The sequence below is a fragment of the Manduca sexta genome, chromosome 11, assembly GCF_014839805.1.
Source record: "Manduca sexta isolate Smith_Timp_Sample1 chromosome 11, JHU_Msex_v1.0, whole genome shotgun sequence".
NCBI lineage: Eukaryota > Metazoa > Arthropoda > Insecta > Lepidoptera > Sphingidae > Manduca > Manduca sexta.
This window is the reverse complement of record NC_051125.1, coordinates 2,885,471-2,904,087: the sequence shown is the minus strand read 5'-3', so window position 1 is coordinate 2,904,087 and position 18,617 is coordinate 2,885,471. Positions and strand designations below refer to the sequence as shown.

The following is an 18,617-nucleotide window of genomic DNA, read 5'->3' as shown; positions in this document are numbered from 1 at the left end:
AGATAAATTCCAATTCATGTTTCCAATTTTCAGGTCCTTACCAATACCTCGTCTGTATTTCTAGAATATTCTTACTAGTGGGTGTGTATGCTGCTTTACCTCACAGAGAGAGCGCAAAATTTAGCTTCAGCAGTATTCTGGACGCGGCACTTCCTCGCATACATCCTATAGTGGCTGCTGGATCTAATCGATGTAAGTCACTTTTTTATAGGTCAATAACTAAGTTAGATCTACAGAAAAAGCGTGAAATAAGTAAGAGATAGAATCTATAGAGGAAAGCGTGATAAGAATTGAATGTTTGTATTATATTTACATCACTTTTTCCATAATATTTCCGATTAATCAGCATTGTTTCCATATAACTAGAATATACAAGCTGTCACATTTAAACGTATTAAAACCTTTACAGGTGAAGCATTCAAAAGCTTCTTCGGTTTAACATACGAGCAAATGCAAGAAAAGAATGCATCCGTACACGAAACACTTAACATCGACTTGATAACAAAAAACGGAAATGTGAAATTCAATTTAACTGCAACAAAAAGGTTGGGGCGAGTGATGAAGAACGCTAAGACGATAATCATTCTGATCCATGGATTTCTGGAGAGTTCTGACGGATGGATGGTATCTGGATTAGCTCCTGTGCTACTGAATCGTACAGGCTTGAAGTTATTCGCTTTGGACGGACGTAAGATTATCAATTGGGAGTATTTTCGATCTTCAACATACGCGAGGTTTATGGGTGAACAACTCGGGACCAGTTTGAGTAAAATTATTAAAGGTATGTTTTCGTGAGGAGGCACGTACATTTCACCCATTTCTCGCAATTTAAATGTTAATCAGAATAGTTAGGTTATGTTCAGATGGGAAAATTTAGACGCGCGTTTTCTAATCGTGCGTTTAGACATCCTCATATTTACCTTACAAAAACCTTGTCTGGGAAAAAGTCTAGAGCAGGCAATCGCGTGTCGCTACGTTTTGATATTACCGTTTGCTGTTCATCTGAGCGCGTCTTCATCGCGATTGTTCATACCTTGTATTGCAATTTTGTTAATTTTCATAATTATTGTTTTCTACTGGGTCTATTTTTCAAAATTGGAAAAATCTTATGTGTAAATTTTCTTTTCCCATATATTTTTTGTAATATAAACTAAAAGAATAGTCTCATCCACTTCCATTACCTACACTTTACCGAACCAGACTGACGAACAATTTGGTGTTATATACAATTTTTATTAACTATGAGATTGCCAGAGTTAAAAATGAGTCAGTTTCAAGTAAATAAGAAACAAAGAGTACTCGCGCAACGTGCGATAGCGCTAGTCATCTGAACTCTCTTTAGATTTAATCGTGGTGTAGAAACGTGATTACGCGCGTTACATGTGAACATAGGCTTAGAATTGCGGACTGTGCTGAATTTTAAGCATTCTGTAAACAAAGGTAGATCGTTGTATATATCTGTTGGTTTTATATTATACATAAAATTTCATACGTATGTAAAGTAAAATCGTTGGCACTTTGTTTTTGATTGTATTAATCAGATTTAGGGTTGAAGTTTTCAATTCTGATGTTACATATTATATTTTACCGATTTTTATGTTTTCCGTGATATCTTTGTTATCATAACTTATTTAATATGTTTAAATATCTTTGTGTTAAATCACGCCATAGTCATTACATTTCACTAATTATCACGATTCAGAAATGCTCAGAAATTCATCATTTATCATAAAGCGGCTTAAAAGTATACAACTTTTAAAACAAAACTTTAACTCCTTTCGGTTATAGAAACTTTTGAGCGCGGTAAGGTGACCTACCCCGCTGCACCTGATCGTAAGTAGAGTGGGGTCCAATAGAATGTTTTTAACGAGAAATGATTACCCCTGGGCAGTGGACACAATTATACTGGCCAAACTGGATATACACAGCCTCATAGCCTTTTGCCATTAGAAGAAATGGAAGTTCATATTTAATTTTCACCAGCGTTGCCATTATATTTCTTAAACTCATTGTTGAGTACTTTCCTCAGATTTACTAATGATCAACGCGTCAAATTAGAAGATTACGGAACATAGAATTATTGTGATTTACGACATAATTATACTTGTTTATTATGATTTCAATCATAATTGTAATAACGAAGAATATAATTTAATATATTTTATGTGATCATTTTTTATTTATCCGGTAAAGTATTTGTTAACTAGACTTATTTTACTCCCTCACAAAAAATATGTGAGATGATAGCATTGGACCAACTTAACGAAATAATACCCAACTCTTACTTTCATCAAGAAAACGTGTACCCCGCAGTGATAATATACACTACTATTTTTTAATTACCGAGAATAAAAAATAGTTTCATTTGATACAGTTATTGGACACATAATATTTCACAAACAATACTTTATAATAAAATTATCCCTAAACAGGTAATTTTTTATTCATAATTGTTTTTCTGGCGTCCATTAAACATTATTTACAACTTGATAGTTTCTCTATGTCGTATGGTCATTGAGGAAATAATCTTACGCACACATAGAATTCACAGGTAAACGTCAATCTGTGGTTGTATCCAAGACATTTTTCTACAATCGTTATCGCTAATAGAAATTCAAAAATGTATGGAAATTACATGTTCTAACGATAAGTCTTTCGCTAGTATATGTCATTCTCATACATAACATTAGCGTTAACGTTTGTACAGCGATCTTGGCTACGGTCCAGGGGCCGTAATATTTGTTTCTTACTTACATATCGTGTTCATAATTTGATGCAGGATTTATGAAAATTATAACTCTTCATTGCTTTGTTTCGTTTACATAATATAAACAAATATTCAGACAGCTCGTTTATAATGACTTACTTGTACTAAACACCCAATTCCTTTATATTAGTAACTAGCTTCCGCCCGCAGCTTCGCCCGCGTGGATTTCGGGTTTCAAAAATGGAGAAGGTGCTCAATTTGTCGGGATGTTTTTTTAATTTATGGTGGTATGCAGGTGGTCCGATTGTCCGGTCAGGGTCTGATGATGGGATCCTGGTGAAATCGAAGGAACTTTTAACCATTAAGGTTGCACACGAAATGACGGAAGCTTAAAAAATGGCGTAACTTCTCCCGTTTTCCCAACATTTTCCATCACTGCTATGCTCCTATTAATTGTAGCGTGATGAAAAGTATACTATAACCAGCTCAGGAGTATTGAAAATAATTGTACCAAGTTAAGTTAAAATCCGTCGAGTAGTTTTTGTTTTTATAACGGTTATACAGACAGACAGACAAAAATTTTACTAATTGCATTTTTGGCATCAGTATCGATCCCTAATCACCCCCAGTTATTTTGGAAATATATTTCATGTACAGGATTGACCTCTCTACAGATTTATTATAAGTATATGCAAAAGTAGCTCAAAAATTGTCCATAACGAAAACATGCATTTTAAAGTAAAACAAAAGAAATAATATCGTGAAGCCAACCAAATAATAACTAATGATATATTAAATTTTGTGACTGTTCAATTTAGTCGGGTCCGCGATATCACTTTTGTTGAGTTTCAGAACGCGACATTACATTATTATATTCTGTGCTCCAACGCACACTGCTTTGATGTTAGGAACACACCTACATTGCTTAGACAACAGTGAACTTTATACAATAGCAATAAAGCTCAAATTGACTCTACGTATTAGTTAGAAAACGTTTGTATGGGAAATAGAAAAATGCTGTTTTGAGGATTTTCCCGGCAATTATTCGAATTTTTCTCACCTTTTAAACCTTCCCTAGACCTCCACGAATAATTCAAGACCAAGATAAGATAAATCCGTTCAGCCGTCCTCGAGTTTTAGCGAGACTAACGAACAGCAATTCATTTTTATATATATAGATAGATTAAAAGTAATCGTGTATAACTCCATATAAAGTAAATTCTTACAGACGGACAAGACCCTACAAAGATTTCCCTAATCGGTCATAGTCTTGGAGCCCACATTGCTGGTGTCACAGGCAAGCGAGTTCACCAACTGACTGGCCAACTCCTCAGCCGCATCACAGCCTTGGATCCCGCGGGGCCTTGTTTCAGCAGCGTTGATTCTGGTAGTCGCATCGAGCGGACTGACGCAAAATACGTCAACGTCATTCACACTAACGGCGGTGTGCTGGGACTGAAAGAGCCTGTAGGTAATCTAACTTGATTATAATTTCTTGTGCACTTTGCTTGTTTAGATGTTACATGATAACAAGTAAAGAAAGAAACTTTTCAATGGATTTTGATTTAATTCAGAATATAGATAGATCGTGTCTTGGATTGACATATGGGGTATTTCTGGCTAATATTTAAAACTGAGCTTTTTGGTGGTTGTAATATTGCAGAAAATTGCTGTGAAACGGTCCTAGGAAAGTTTATAATAATGGTAAGAAAAAATCTAGCTGTTGTTTACATCGTAGGCATATTGTATATCACATTTCATTCTTAAACTACTTGGAGATTAGGAACTGGTGTGTGATCTTTAACATTTACTTTGCTAATAATAATTACAATGACTTAGTGACCTACTTTCTCAACTATGTTTAAATTTCTGTTACTCTTTAGTTTGCAAATATTGTGGCGATTACACATACATAGCATCGCGCCTTATTGAATTTTTAGAGGTAAGCAGAAATGTAAGACTATATGTTATCAGCCCAATTATAATAATAATATCAGCCCTGTATTATATACTTGCCCACTGGTGAGCACGGGCCTCCTCTACTACTGAGAGGGATTAGGCCTTAGTCCACCACGCTGGCCTAGTGCGGATTGGTAGACTTCACACACCTTCGAAATTCCTATAGAGAACTTCTCAGATGTGCAGGTTTCCTCACGATGTTTTCCTTCACCGTTAAAACGAACGATAAATTCACAAAGAATACACACATGATTTTAGAAAAGTTAGAGGTGTGTGCCCTTGGGATTTGAACCTGCGGACATTCGTCTTGGCAGTCCGTTCCACACCCAATCGTCCCTTTGGCTATCGGCTCAATTAAGGTCCATGTAATAGGAACGAGGCTAGTGCCATTTACCGGTCACAATTCGAGACTTTGAGTTGATACTGAGCCTAAAAACCCATTATAACTTGGCTCGACGCGGGACTCTTGCCTTTATGCGTTCAAATATCCCCGGAACGAGATTATGCTTTACTCAAAGTTGGCGATTCAATGATGCAAGATAGTGTTATTAAGATCATTAGATTATGGAGTAAAAATGTTACTCCACAACTTGAAATTCAGAAAGATTACGATGAACTGGGAATTTTTTAGGCTTAAATACAGACTGATGAGAATTTCCGCCCAAGATCCCATTCCTGCGAGGGTTGCGGTTGCATGCACGTACGCACCCTGCAATCTTTGATATTGGCGAGTAAGAATCGAATGGCGGGATTTTAGGTGGTAGAACGGGTTATACCGGCGAATCCGGCAGAAATCCGTATACGGATATTCCTGTGTTAAAAAAAGGCTTAAATACAGAACTGCAAAGGCCTCTTGCCATAAGATTGCCATAAAAACATTTTTTTAACAGGTCATATGGATTTTTATCCCAATGGCGGTATGTCTCAACCTGGTTGTCTTCTTTCTACGTGTGATCATAGTAGGTCATGGGAGTATCTCGCTGAATCTATCAGTTCACCGAAACACTTTCCAGGTGAGAATCTAACTTTTAGCTAATAGAGTCACATGCATAGATGGGGGAAAGGTCAAGGGTAGGCAGAACCTACTCTGGAAACGTCTTTGCCCTTAGAGAAAGCCCCTTTCTTGAACCCGCTGGTCTTACTAAAGAAAATGCACGGTAACGCTAATGCATACAGCCAGCGTTAATTTCTGTTAACTATGATGAAAAATTATGCTGAATCACAACTGAGCTCTCCAGTAGCGGCCTGTGGTTTTGGAGGCCATGTTTAGGACTTTACACTTGTTTCTACTCATGAGCTAAGAATATTCTTTTTCTATGTTAGGTTAGTGGAACGATGCTCTATCTTAACTGATTTCAATGATATCAATAAATATTAACGAAATAAATCATTCTTCTTTTCCCATTACTTCTTAATCACTAAACACTATCAGAGAACCTTTCTTGACGTTCTAAACGATAATGAAATATAATTTATTGGCATTTGGGCACATTTTTCAATGTAATACATTAAAATCTAATTAATTCCCGTTTTTGTCAATGGAATTTACTCCGAATTATTCGGGACGTCGAACAAGATCTAAGACGTTTGCTTTAATTCAGAAATTATGTCAGATATTTGTCATTGTTAAGATGTATTGTGATTACCGTATTAATTAATAATGTTAGACAGGGTCGTAGCTATTCGGGCCATCCCGGGTAAAAGATTTTAATTGGCCCTTTTTCCGCTGATTTTTTCTTAGGTCCCAAGTGTATTTTTGGCAAAAGCCTTATGTCAATGATGACGTATGAATCAGTCTACAGCACCCTTCCTGGAACCTGGCGTCCCGAGCGACCGCCCGGCCGGGCCCACCTTATATAGAGCACAGGAAGTTTTTAGCTTTTCTGATCTTAAACGGATTCAAACCTCGAATATTTTCACAGAGTATTTTGATCCTTATCGTACAGTATCCTTATACAGTATCGATTGGCATCAAAAGAAGTTTTTGCGTAAATTGGCCATTTTCTTACGGACTACAGTTTTTTCGAAATATATTTATACATTTACAAATGTTAATATTTACAAGAATAATGGACAGGCATGATGTCTTTTTTGACAGAATTTTACTTTCTCCTTCCAGCTCGCAGATGTGACAACTGGACGATGTTCAAAGATGGTTTGTGCTCAAAAAACAAAGTTTCTTACATGGGTCTTTCCTCCGATGGAGACCCTGGACTGTACTTCCTTACAACTGGTTCCTCATCACCATATGGCCTCGGAGCTGCTGGCAGTGGATGAATTAAATATATTATTTATTTTACCTTTTTAATACCAGAATTTAAATCAGGACCACACACCCATAGACACCCGCCTATTAGGCGGAGGTGCAATAGTAATGAAAAGAAGAAATGAAAAGAAAATAATATATTTGTCACAGGCAGACGTGCGTAGGTACAGATGTATAAGAAGGGAAAAAACAAAGAAAATTAATATTATAAATAAGTATGATTAATAATATGTATTAATATCAAAACGAGTACACGATTTTTTGCCATATATATTCCGTCCTTGATAAGGAGAACCTATCATCATATAGAATACTAATTTTAGACTCCAGGCTGATATAGAAGAACTAAGGAGCTCTCAATAAAATCCGCGGCAGGCACATGCAAAGATAAACATATTCTAAAAATATTTAATAAAATAGCCATAATGGACAACACAGTGTATTATTTAATACATTTATTAAAAACACGTAAAACATTTACATGAATTCCTATCCGGCATCACATTCTAAAATATGTGATGCCGTTACAGCATTTTGCGAAATACCAACAAGCATTTCTAGAAGGGCAGCTCTTCTAGAAGGAACATCATTTATATTATATATATATATATATAAAATGAATCCCTATTTCCCTTGGTCACGCCATCACGCGCGGACGGCTGGACCGAATTCACTATTATTTTTTTTGTTGTGTTTGTTATTGTCAGGAGAAGATTTTTATGAAAGAAATAATTAAGGAAGTTGAGCGGAACGTTAGAAAATTTAAGAAAAGTTAATTTCAGCGATTGACAGAATGCGCGCTGCAAATTCATAGTTACGACAGGACAACGTCTGTCGGGTCAACTAGTTTCTTTTATATATTGTATATTAAGTAGCCACAAAACCAAGAATCAATATATTATGCTCTAAAGGTTAAATGTCTAATAAAGTTATATTTATCAGATCAGGAATTTTTAATGAAGATATTAAATTCATGACGTCAAATCCCAAACCCTAACCGCTTCAAGCATATTTTAGCGAGATAAAATAAAAAGGAAAATAAGTAAATTATTTAATAACCCTGTAATGGACTGGACATAAGCAAAGTAGCTTGGTTTGTGACAGAGTATAAAATCAGATGATTGCCGATATGGATAGATTATTTTAAAATAAAAAAAAAAAACTATCTTTTTTGTTTAGGTACGGCAAACTCATGCTACTGAACCTGATGGTCAGCGGAGAGAGGTCCTGAGGATGGACGAGAGATGATTAGCCCTCGACAGTAGTCGACACACAATGCCGGCCTGTTTGAACCGGGTATAAACAGGCTAATCCCTGAACGCGGCACACTTGGGTTTCTAAGGCGGGATCTAAAACCTTGTGTGCAGTGGTCGCGATTCCGATGGATACAAAATATATTCTATGACTAGGAGAATTATCTAATCTGATTTGTTTCATATTCATAACCCTGCAACTCTTTTATTATATGACTAGCCACCACCATCATTATCATCAGCTGCGGGATGTCCACTGCTGAACACGGGCCTCCCCCAAAGTTTTTCAGATCCAGAGACCACCTGCGACTTTTATTGGTCATCTGTCCACCTTGTGAGTGGACGTCCGACATTGCGCTTGCCAGTTTGTGGCCTCCACTCCAGAACCTTCGTACTCCATCGGCTATTAGTTCTGCGGGCTATGTGCCCTGCCCACTGGCTCTTCTGTTTGCTAATCCGATGGGCTATGTCGGTGATTTTCGTTCTTCTATGTATCTCTTCTATATGCCCGTATTTAAATCTCTTAGGGGATTAAAATCTATTTTACATAAATATCAACTCCCGAAAACCATCTTCTTCTCTCGCTGTTATAATTTTTATTAAAGAATATTTCGCAAAATGACCAACATACAATTTTTTAGCAGCAATAATACAACCAAATATTTGGCAAAGAGGCAGCAATAAAAGATTAGCCGCGAGGGACACTTTCATGAGGGATTACATTGCTTTTAAAATGATTCTCAGTACATAAGTATTTAGGCCGGATTTGGGATATCACGAGTACTTATCGTCTTGAAGAGCCTTTTATATCACTTGACGGTAGGTATAAGCAGTCAACAAGTACAGGTGGTAATATTAATATTAGGCGATTGTATGTACTTATATAATACATATTATAAAAAATATTCAAAAATCCGTTTACTCAAATTTGTGTTTTGTGAAAAGATCACAAATCTGTACGCGTAGCACACGCAGATCTAGTTTAGGTACTTGCCCTTCCGAAAGTTCGAACAAATTTTTAAGTAAAATGCCATCAAATATAAAAAATGCAAGCTTACTTAACATTTCAAATCTCGGGGATCAAGTTACATCATTTGCCATCATTTCAACTCTTTGCCTAAATTCGGGAGCAATCAAGTTTTATTTGTTGAAATAAAAAAACCTACTTGTTGAACAATAATTAATACAACATTTTTGTTAAGTGCACTGCGACCACTGTATTTCAAATATTACTTGTTTCATCATATTATTCTCATGTTAGTGACTTTTATCTTTTTCAGATTAAAATTTCTTGAACTTTAGTTCATTAATGTTTCGAGCCGATTAAAGTAAAACAGAATACATTAGATATAATTGACAAATGCCATGCTTGCAGGATAAGTTGCTACGAATCTTACTATAGGTACGTATCCTTCGTTCCTGGTGTGGATAAGAACTTTGAAACAATCCGCACCGAAAATGACTTCTTTTATATAGATTCGACTATCGCAATTCCAAAAGGTATTCGCTCCACAGGATATGTCGATTGATTCCAATTGTGTATACGAAGAATGAATTGCTCAATGTGAGTCAATCATTCTTATCTTCCTAATCTTATTTAGACTTCTATATAACTCGATTACAATGTGGTTATTAGAATTGATTGCAAGTCGTTCAAGATTTGGGGTTGAAATATCCATATTGGTGATATTGGAGCAATCTCCTGGTAGAATATCCAAATTACTACTAAAGCGATAACATAATCTCATACGATATGTATCCATGAAAGAGTCCGCGAAGGTAACTACTAAAATTATCAAAGTGAGAAACGAAACGTTTGCTGACGAAGCGTGGGTTGTTAATTTCGAAAACTCAAGCAGAGGAATATATTCCTTAATCAGTATAAGGGAACAATCTGTATCGTTTAAAATAGTAGCACTCCCCAAGGAGAATCAGCAGTGATAGCCCATACGCACATAGTAATGTGGTAAGAGGTACAAATATTTGAATAATTTTGGTTTGGAAATGCTTTGTCGGATGGCAGTTTGGCACTGGCGCTAGATTCTCATTTAGTAGTCGTCTTAAGATTCCAACTTCATTGATCCTTTGTATTCTGAAAAAAAAAGTGTTTCAGTCCCATCATAGCCTTTTTTTATTTTCAAAGATCAGTTTTTGTGAAAAGCCCGTCATACTTTTAGAGTTTAAAGAATAATAATATATTACGCGAGTGTTTAAATAAAACTATAAGCTAGAAGACACTTCGGTTTTGGTGATGTAAATTTATTGAAGACGGCATCCACACTCACCCAATTTTAATTTGTTCCTTGTAGGTGAAATTCTTTGATGTGAAGAAATACTTTGTTATATCAGTAAATACATCCACTTGAATGAGATCGCATAGCTCATCTGAGTTAAACGCTGAAAAATCAATAATACTGACAATGACGGTTTAAATATTGTTTTGTTTTTAAACCTATTCTATTTTCTTTAGAAAAATATGGGACATCAACAGCTCCAGTTGTATATTTGAAAGTCGAGAACATAAGCAGTATTTTACATTCGAACAATTTGGACACACTTACCCATCCTAATGTAAGGGTTAAGAGTGATGTAATCTGACAGTAGTGCGCAATTCCCTTCCTTCACTTTTCGTAAGCCATCTAAGATCGTAACAGATTCTAATCCAATCAGTTTCTTGATTAACGCACTTAGGCTGCCTTTGGGTAGAGGATGCTAAAATATTCTTAATATAAGATTAGGTATTACAAAAGATCAGTTACATAAATTTAATTTGATTTTGAAAGATGTAAACACTACATTATAAGACACATAGTAGTAGTAGAAGTATTTAATTATATAATACTTACGTAATACTCCAAAATGAATTTGGCATGATCGATAATGACGAAATCGAAGTCATTTGTAGACAAAGTTGTAATGTCCGTTACTATTTTTCTGTCATTAACCAAGTGAGAGAGAAGATTCGAGGTATAGAAAGAGTAGATGACGTAGGAGAAAATTAAGAATACGAAGTATGCTGTACGTCGTGATGATAACGCCGAATGCAGAGGGGGTACTGAAAGGAGTTATGATCAGTATAGACATGTTAGAATTAATATAATTACACTGATAGAAACACTTAGTTGTTTGAGAAGAGTCGTTTTTATTTTGTGTTTGACTGAATAGCAACCACCGTGGATATGCTGAAATCAGTTAACCAGTCAACGTCCAATAATATAAGCTGGCATAATTAAGGCCACCTTTCTTTCGTTAGTCCACACTAGATTTCATCTGCACTGGTCTACCATTACTCGAATCTATCACTTCCACGTACCAGTAAAAGAGTACTTACTATGCTGACAATAAGATCCCATCACTACCAACATCTCATATGTTATACCGTTCTCCTGTACTTTCCCCACCACACGTTTCTCCCACAGCTGCAGGAGGAAAAATATGATGCATATGATAAAAGCTGCGATGTAGAGGCTATTCCATAATGGTCTCGTGAAAGGCTTGCTGTAGAATAGCTGGAAATAGTTGTTTTCTTCTGGAAGAAGAAGGAGGAAGCCAAATCTGGAAATTGAAAAGTTGTTAGGCATCACGCAGACTGTTGACTTGTCGAAAGCCTGCAACACTTTAAATTTAACAGTTTATTCGAACTCGTCAGCATATCCGGAATGCATTATCTGTATAAAAAATAACGATTTACATTTTAAATAAAAGAAAGCAATTAAAGAAATGCAAACGTATACTGATTTCAGTTGATATCTGTTTCGGGTCCGTATTGACCACCGTATTAAAATTGTTTTGTTGTGGGATAAAATAAAACGCAGAACCGGCCATGCATTAACATTTTTTTGGAACCAAATTATCGACAAAAAAAGGAAAATGGCTGCTGTTACATTTAAGGTTTTATAATGAGCCGCAAGATGGCTTTTAACAATAATTTATTATTTGTATGTACATGTTTAGATAGTTTTATATATCGCTGTAACAATATCAAAGAAACATTAACTTACACATACCTCCACTTATAAATCGGTTGGATAGGATAGGCAAATTCCAAGAGATCCTGTCGTAGACTCATTGGCCGGGTGTAAATGTCAATACTGGTATCACAATCATAATATAAGGCCTTCGCAATCGTCTGTATTGTGTAGTTAGATTTAATATTTTGTACCACATACGATATACTGCAAAATAGTAGTATATTAGACGCTTATCAAATCTGCTCATAATAGAAAAAACCTTTAGAATTGTGGAAATTCATCAGCTATAGGAATTCATGTCCAATGTCTATTTCTGCCTCCAAGCAGGAGGATGTAGACATTGTTGTGTTTGAAGGACATTGTAGCCAGTATAAGTACTGGACATAATAAGACTTAACATCTCATGTTTCAAGATGGCGAGCGCAGTGGGATACCAAACAATATTTTGTAATTCAAGGTGTTGGATAATGTTTCTACTGTTTAAGGACGGTAGTATCGCTTACCATTAGGCGAACGGCAAACTCGTCTCGTCATTCAAAGCAATAAAAAGAATTGATATCAGATGAATTATTGCTATAAAAATACTTACTTAAATCCGTACATGTCCTTCAGTAGCTCCAAAATCTTACATCCCACGATTGTTTGCAACCAAAGAGGAACGAATCCTTGTTGCTCTTGGTACTCATTAAGTTTATCACAATCGAACAGAGTTCCGACGATGAATGTTTCATTTTCCATCATACAAGTCCAGTCTAGTATTTACTATCGCTGGTGATGAACTTTTTCTGCTGAGGAGATGATTGTCAAATTGATTCTTTGTTATTGGTAAATTATGAGGTTATTAATGCGTTGGTTGTTGTATGGTGATACGACTGCCGTGTTAAAGTTTTGAGTTCGTTACTTGGGTCGGGAAAAGTGATGTTATGTTTTTCTATTCAGTATTACCAGAGTCTAGAATTTGTGCTCGATATTACGATAGACTCGCCCCCTATCATCATGGGATACACACGGCGGATAGTAGGTGCACATGTTGCGCCTCTGCTTACCCTTTCAGGGATAAAGGAATATGAGTGTGTAAATTATGAGGTTTCCTACTTTTATATAATGGAATTCCACCGTTAATCTGTTACACAATGTCGAGTACAAAATAAGATACAGACACTCGGTGATCACATTATAGAATTGTGACACGAAAATTATTTGTATTTCTTAATAGTTTCTCACTTACTTTTGTAAATAAGATTTTCATATTCATTATCAGAGTATTCTTTTATATTCTTCTACAATGATATCAATTAATTCTCAACTATGTGTACTAACGTACCAGCGGAGTAGTTAAATATTAGAAATGTTACACAATACCAACATTTTATTAAACCTATAAAATAACTTCCAAAACTTACCTTTTCACACGACCACTAAACCTTACCATATATAAAAGCAATGGCGATCATTAGAGACCCGGCGCCACCTAAAACAATGAAAACAAAACGTTATTAAAAGTAAACAAATTACCTGAGTTTAATAATAAACAAACCCTTTAGTATGTTACAAAAACCAACGTTGTTATTCTTTATGAAACATCCTTTCCATTAATGTTGGCATAGACATATTTACTAGCTATTAATCATGGTTTGCCCGCTTGAAGTACTTTTTGGGAAATTATTTCTTTTTTTTAATGGCCTAGCCCGCTTGAAATACTTTTTGGATTTATTTTTTGTTATTCATCTAACGGACTGTCCTTTGGGACAATTTAACCAACGTCAAGTAAGGTGGATACACTATAAACTTCTTGGTATACACATATAGAAAAAAAACGATGTCAGAATAAAAATAGTTTTCGGTAGGGTAAATAGAATTTTTATATGATAATTTTCTTTCGACGTTTCGAAGACTTTGCAACCTTCATGGTCACGGGGTGGACTTAGTTGTTAGTCGTCTGAAAAGTCTACCTACATTTTACCATTGCACAACATTAAAAAAAAATGCTGATGACGGTCGGATCTATGTCCCGGTATATCGAGTAACCATCATAAGCGCAATATTATGTATGACAATCATCCCAAAGTCCGCTCTATAACATAATGTTAGAACTCTTTGCAAAAAGAGGTCATTCACAGGCCGAGGCGTGAGTTAAAAAAATAAAATATAAACCCGTAAATACAAGATAAGGTTAACGTCCTTTACCAATAGTTAATTAAAACTTTATTATTTTAACAGAACCAATTGAAATAGAACTAACATTTTCATTGTATATGAAAATATTTAGCAAACGAGGGAGTGTTTAAGCCCCTATATTTTAAGATCCGAACAGGTTCGGTGTAATTAAATACAAACAGTTAATACAAAACATGTTATTGTTTCATAAAACGTTTCATAAATTATTAAATAGAAAATTTTCGGTAATGTATCGACATTCTTAAAATATACTTACTACTTATACCTATAACTTACTAAGTACTTACTTATAGCATTGTAAAATTGACAAAAAAATAAAACAGTGAATTTACATAATTATTATATATGTTTATTTCAACTTTTCTTTTTTCACTACAAATTTGTAACTAGTAGTATACATTGATAATTAGACAACAGATTTAAAATGAATGTAACTTTGTTTAAAATTCGTACATAAAAATACAGACAGCAGATTATAGCAAATAATAATATGCATAAAAAATAAAAAATCTATTAATCTTTCCGGACTTGTTTGCCTAACCTGGCATAACATTAAAAATTACCTTTATATAACATATATATTTCTAAATACTCACTGGACACTGACGGGGTACAGACTAAGAGAACGCATTGCGTAAACCAGTGGCGCTGCGTATAGTCTAGAAAAAAAAACAGAGTAATAAGAAAGAATTTTAAGAATTCCACGTCTTAAAACCCCTTTTTATGTAATTCTCTATCGGTAATCTGCAAATAGAAAATGCAATAAACGCCTGATAAATATTTACGAGCAAATATTTCTTCGTGCTACTCCGTGTTTAATAATTTAACAGGCGCAAAGATCTCCATTAATACCATTTTAATGTACTTGCTCTTTACATGGGTTTCAAATGATAATAAATAAATAACAAATTCATAATTATAGCGGCAAAATGTAAGCTCAATAATTATTTCAATATTTTTACTATTAATTACAAATTAAACTCAATTTAAAAACGGGTGGTCACTAAATAACTGTTGTTTTTCGTTTCTATGTCCTTAAACTCGGATCAACACAATACAGTTCATGACACGATGTCATTTCCTCGTGTCCGATAAATAAGATAATTGCTTGAAGCCGCTTGGGATAGTTGCTCCTATGCGAGCGAGTTGTCGGCCGTCACACAAAATTTTAAACCGTATTGTTATCAAAACGCCATTCATGCCATTTATAAAGTGATATAATAATCTTAAACAATATTTGAATTTGGAATCATTTGAAATGCGAATAGAAATTCCAGAATGCAGAAGGTGTTGTCTATGTGTGCCGTTGAGAATTGGAATCATTATATTTGGATACTTGAATTTGGTAAGTTTTGCGTTATATTTGACTTAGGACAATATAAAGAAAGTATAAAGTGTAAAAGTATTATTTCGTTAATCGATTTAATATAAAATAGTGTTCAAAGAAAGGCTGTAAGTAGTGGTGACGAGTGTTTCGCAGCATTCAGCCAAGACGACCTAACATTGATATCCTAAGTGGTCCTGATTATGACGAAAGAGAGAATATCATAATATTGCAATTAGTTAAAAAACAATTAAATAAAGTTTGGAAGTTAGGAAAGAAAGTAATATTGTTTAAAAGCCAACGATTTCTTTAAAGTTTAATTAAAATAATATTAACAAAATCAAAATATTCTTAATTTAAAATTGAGTTAAAATAATTTTTAAATAAAGAAAAGTGGCCAAACAATCTAGAAAGGAATGTCAAGATCAAAATTTAAATAATATTTTTTGAAATAAGAACCTAAGCCAAGCAAGAGATCGTCACAGTTAACTCTGGTGTTTCCAGCTGTTCGCGTGCCTGGTGCTGTTCTTCCAAGTGGTGTATCTGGTGGAAAGGGGCAAGGGTATCGAAGGCATGGGGCTGAACAGCCTGTATGTGTACAAGGGCGCTGCGGTGTACACCCAGGTCTGGCTGCCAGCGCTACTCTATATACTTGAAGTGGTCTTTACTATTGTGTTACTGGTTGGAAGTCATACGGTTAGTGTTGGGGCAAATTATTTTTTTATCTTTTAAATATTACTCATATTCTTTGATTCTATTCCTGAGGCCAATCAGATGATTGTTATTCACAGGTTTCACAGCACTAAAGGTACTCCTTATACATATCTTTTAAATAAAGGGATATCATAAATATTATTTATAAAAATAGTAAACTTTAATAAACAGGTTGGAGACGTTTGAATGTCACTTCCCACGAACTATTCCCGATGCAGGTCATCAAAAATGATGTCAGCCATGTACAACTAAAGGATATGCTTGATTGAAATTAAACTAGCGACAAAGAATGCTATAATGGCGTATTATTGGCATACGCGACTTTTGGTACTTTTATTTATTTTAGCGTGCCAAAATGATTGAATTTTAGTCAAACATAACTTTGAACTAGTTACAAAATGATGTCCAAGACCCACTTGCTTGCAACTCTTGCTTTTCCTGGCCAACAATCGAAGAAATTACCTGAGGGACGATCAAAAATATATTGAATACTTGAATGCTAGAGAAGGCTCTAAATAAAAGCAATAGAGATCAGGATAGGAAGTCGTATGGTTGGACCCAACTCCACTTACCACTCAGTAGGGTCACTTTGCGTTATTTTTATATACATACGACGGAGTAACCTCGGTTAAAGTTGTCCTATGGTTAACTATGCTTCGAACTAAACTACATCAAAATCGGTATAATAGATTTTATTGTTCCCAGAAACGTGTGAAGCTTATCCGTGCTTACTATTACTATGGAATAGCAACAACAGTGGCGGCTATAATGACTTTCTTCGTTGTTAGATACGAATCGAAGTTCCTTGATTTCGATGTATTGGAGTTCAGCCTAGCGTTCTGTGGTTTCTGTAAGTCTAATTTCCCCCTAAGATTTTCATAATAAATATAACTGCCTTGTATTATGTTCTGTCCCACTGCTGGGCACGGACCTCTACTACTGAGAGGGTTTAGGCCTTAGTCCACCACGCTGACCTAGTGCGGATTGGTAGACTTCATACACTCTCAAATTTCCTATTTTGAACGTCAAGTCTCTATTTTCCCGGCTTTAATAGTAAACTCTTTTTTTTTCAGTTCTACATCTGTACCTCTTGTTGTTGATAAGAAGTGAATTATCAAAGAGAAGGTATAATGAAGGTCGGATGAGTTATGTGAACCATATCACTGAAGTAACCTTCCACCCGCCACCTTGGAGAGAGGAAGAACGAATGTGAAAAAAAATTATTCGTGTAATTTAATTTAGTGCTTAAGTATTCTTTATAATAATTGTGTTCTGTGCTATGCCTTTTGTTAAATAATAAAAAAAAATCAACGAGTTTTTTGTTGTGAAATGATGGGTTATTAACCTATTCCAATTTTTTTCCTACCAAGAAACATAAACCCAAATACATTAAACAGCACAGTTAGTTACATAATACCTATTGTAATTGCTCGATCCGCCATTTTGGATTTTATGTCAAAAGGGGTTTTGCAATAATCGACGCTGTAAACACTTTTGTGCTGACTTGTACTTTGAAGATTAGAAACATTATACCTGGAGAGGAATAATTTCCTGTTAAATAAATAGTCTGGATTAATGTATCTATTTAAACGTGTGTAGAAATAAAGTATTTTTGTACTGAAAAATGTGGACGATATTTTTTTTTACTTTCATTAAGGATTTCTTATGTTTATCCGAATGTTAAACATCTAAATAGAACTACTTTTCAGATTATGTCATGGTTTTTTTATTATGATTTTTTTCGATGTTTTGAAGACTTTGCAGCCTTCATGGTCACGGGAAGACCGAGATGTTGGTCGTCCGAAAAGTTAAAATTACAATATCTATGTACATTTTACAATTAAACATTGTTTTTTTATAAAATCATAAGAAAATAAAAGTTTATTTAACTTTACAGATATAAAATGAATATAACCCTCGGGGCTATAAAACATCTAGAATACCTATTCGAACAAACTACCTCAATAGTTAATCCGATATTATAAAAATGTACAAATGTTTTGTACGAAACCGTATGAACGAGAGATTCGAATTGACAAACATACTGTCATCACTTATTTTTATCCTGACAAAAATAACGCCGCACCCGAACCACAGATTATATCAGTTACCACTCGAAGGTAGATACAGACTAGTATTTTACAAATACAACTTGGTAAGGGCGGCGAGCTACGCATCAAATCGCGGAAACATACCCCCAAGCTCCCGCCCCTGGCAATGCATTTGTTAAAAACATAAAAACTAT

General features: G+C 34.9%; 3 protein-coding genes across 6 annotated transcripts in view; 2 read left to right on the top strand and 1 right to left on the bottom strand.

The window, feature by feature from the left end:
* Positions 1-7,515, top strand: part of LOC115453585 (pancreatic lipase-related protein 3) — a 39,450-nt gene extending 31,935 nt beyond the window's left edge. Inside the window, exons 3-7 of one of the 4 annotated variants that reach the window (XM_037437569.1) lie at positions 34-192; positions 410-781; positions 3,936-4,174; positions 5,557-5,679; positions 6,786-7,515. In XM_037437569.1, the coding sequence (XP_037293466.1) occupies positions 451-781; positions 3,936-4,174; positions 5,557-5,679; positions 6,786-6,974 (882 nt within the window). In that variant the 5' untranslated portion in view covers positions 34-192; positions 410-450 and the 3' untranslated portion in view covers positions 6,975-7,515. Of the gene's footprint in view, positions 1-33; positions 193-409; positions 782-3,935; positions 4,179-5,556; positions 5,680-6,764 lie in introns of all 4 variants that reach the window. The other 3 variants (XM_037437568.1, XM_037437572.1, XM_037437571.1) reach the window with 3 other exon arrangements.
* A 2,730-nt stretch (positions 7,516-10,245) lies between these two features.
* On the bottom strand, positions 10,246-12,336 carry LOC115453586. Its single transcript, XM_037437673.1, has 5 exons — positions 12,193-12,336; positions 11,517-11,740; positions 11,032-11,240; positions 10,747-10,897; positions 10,246-10,277 (listed from the first exon to the last, which is right to left on the bottom strand). The coding sequence occupies exons 1-5, from the start codon at positions 12,252-12,254 to the stop codon at positions 10,246-10,248; spliced, it is 678 nt and encodes a 225-aa protein (XP_037293570.1). The 5' UTR covers positions 12,255-12,336.
* Positions 12,337-15,456: 3,120 nt separating this feature from the next.
* Positions 15,457-17,991, top strand: LOC115455157. Its single transcript, XM_037437374.1, has 4 exons — positions 15,457-15,679; positions 16,163-16,354; positions 17,078-17,222; positions 17,446-17,991. Exons 1-4 carry the CDS (start codon positions 15,593-15,595, stop codon positions 17,583-17,585), a joined length of 564 nt encoding a protein of 187 aa, XP_037293271.1. The 5' UTR covers positions 15,457-15,592; the 3' UTR covers positions 17,586-17,991.
* Positions 17,992-18,617: the final 626 nt, after the last annotated feature.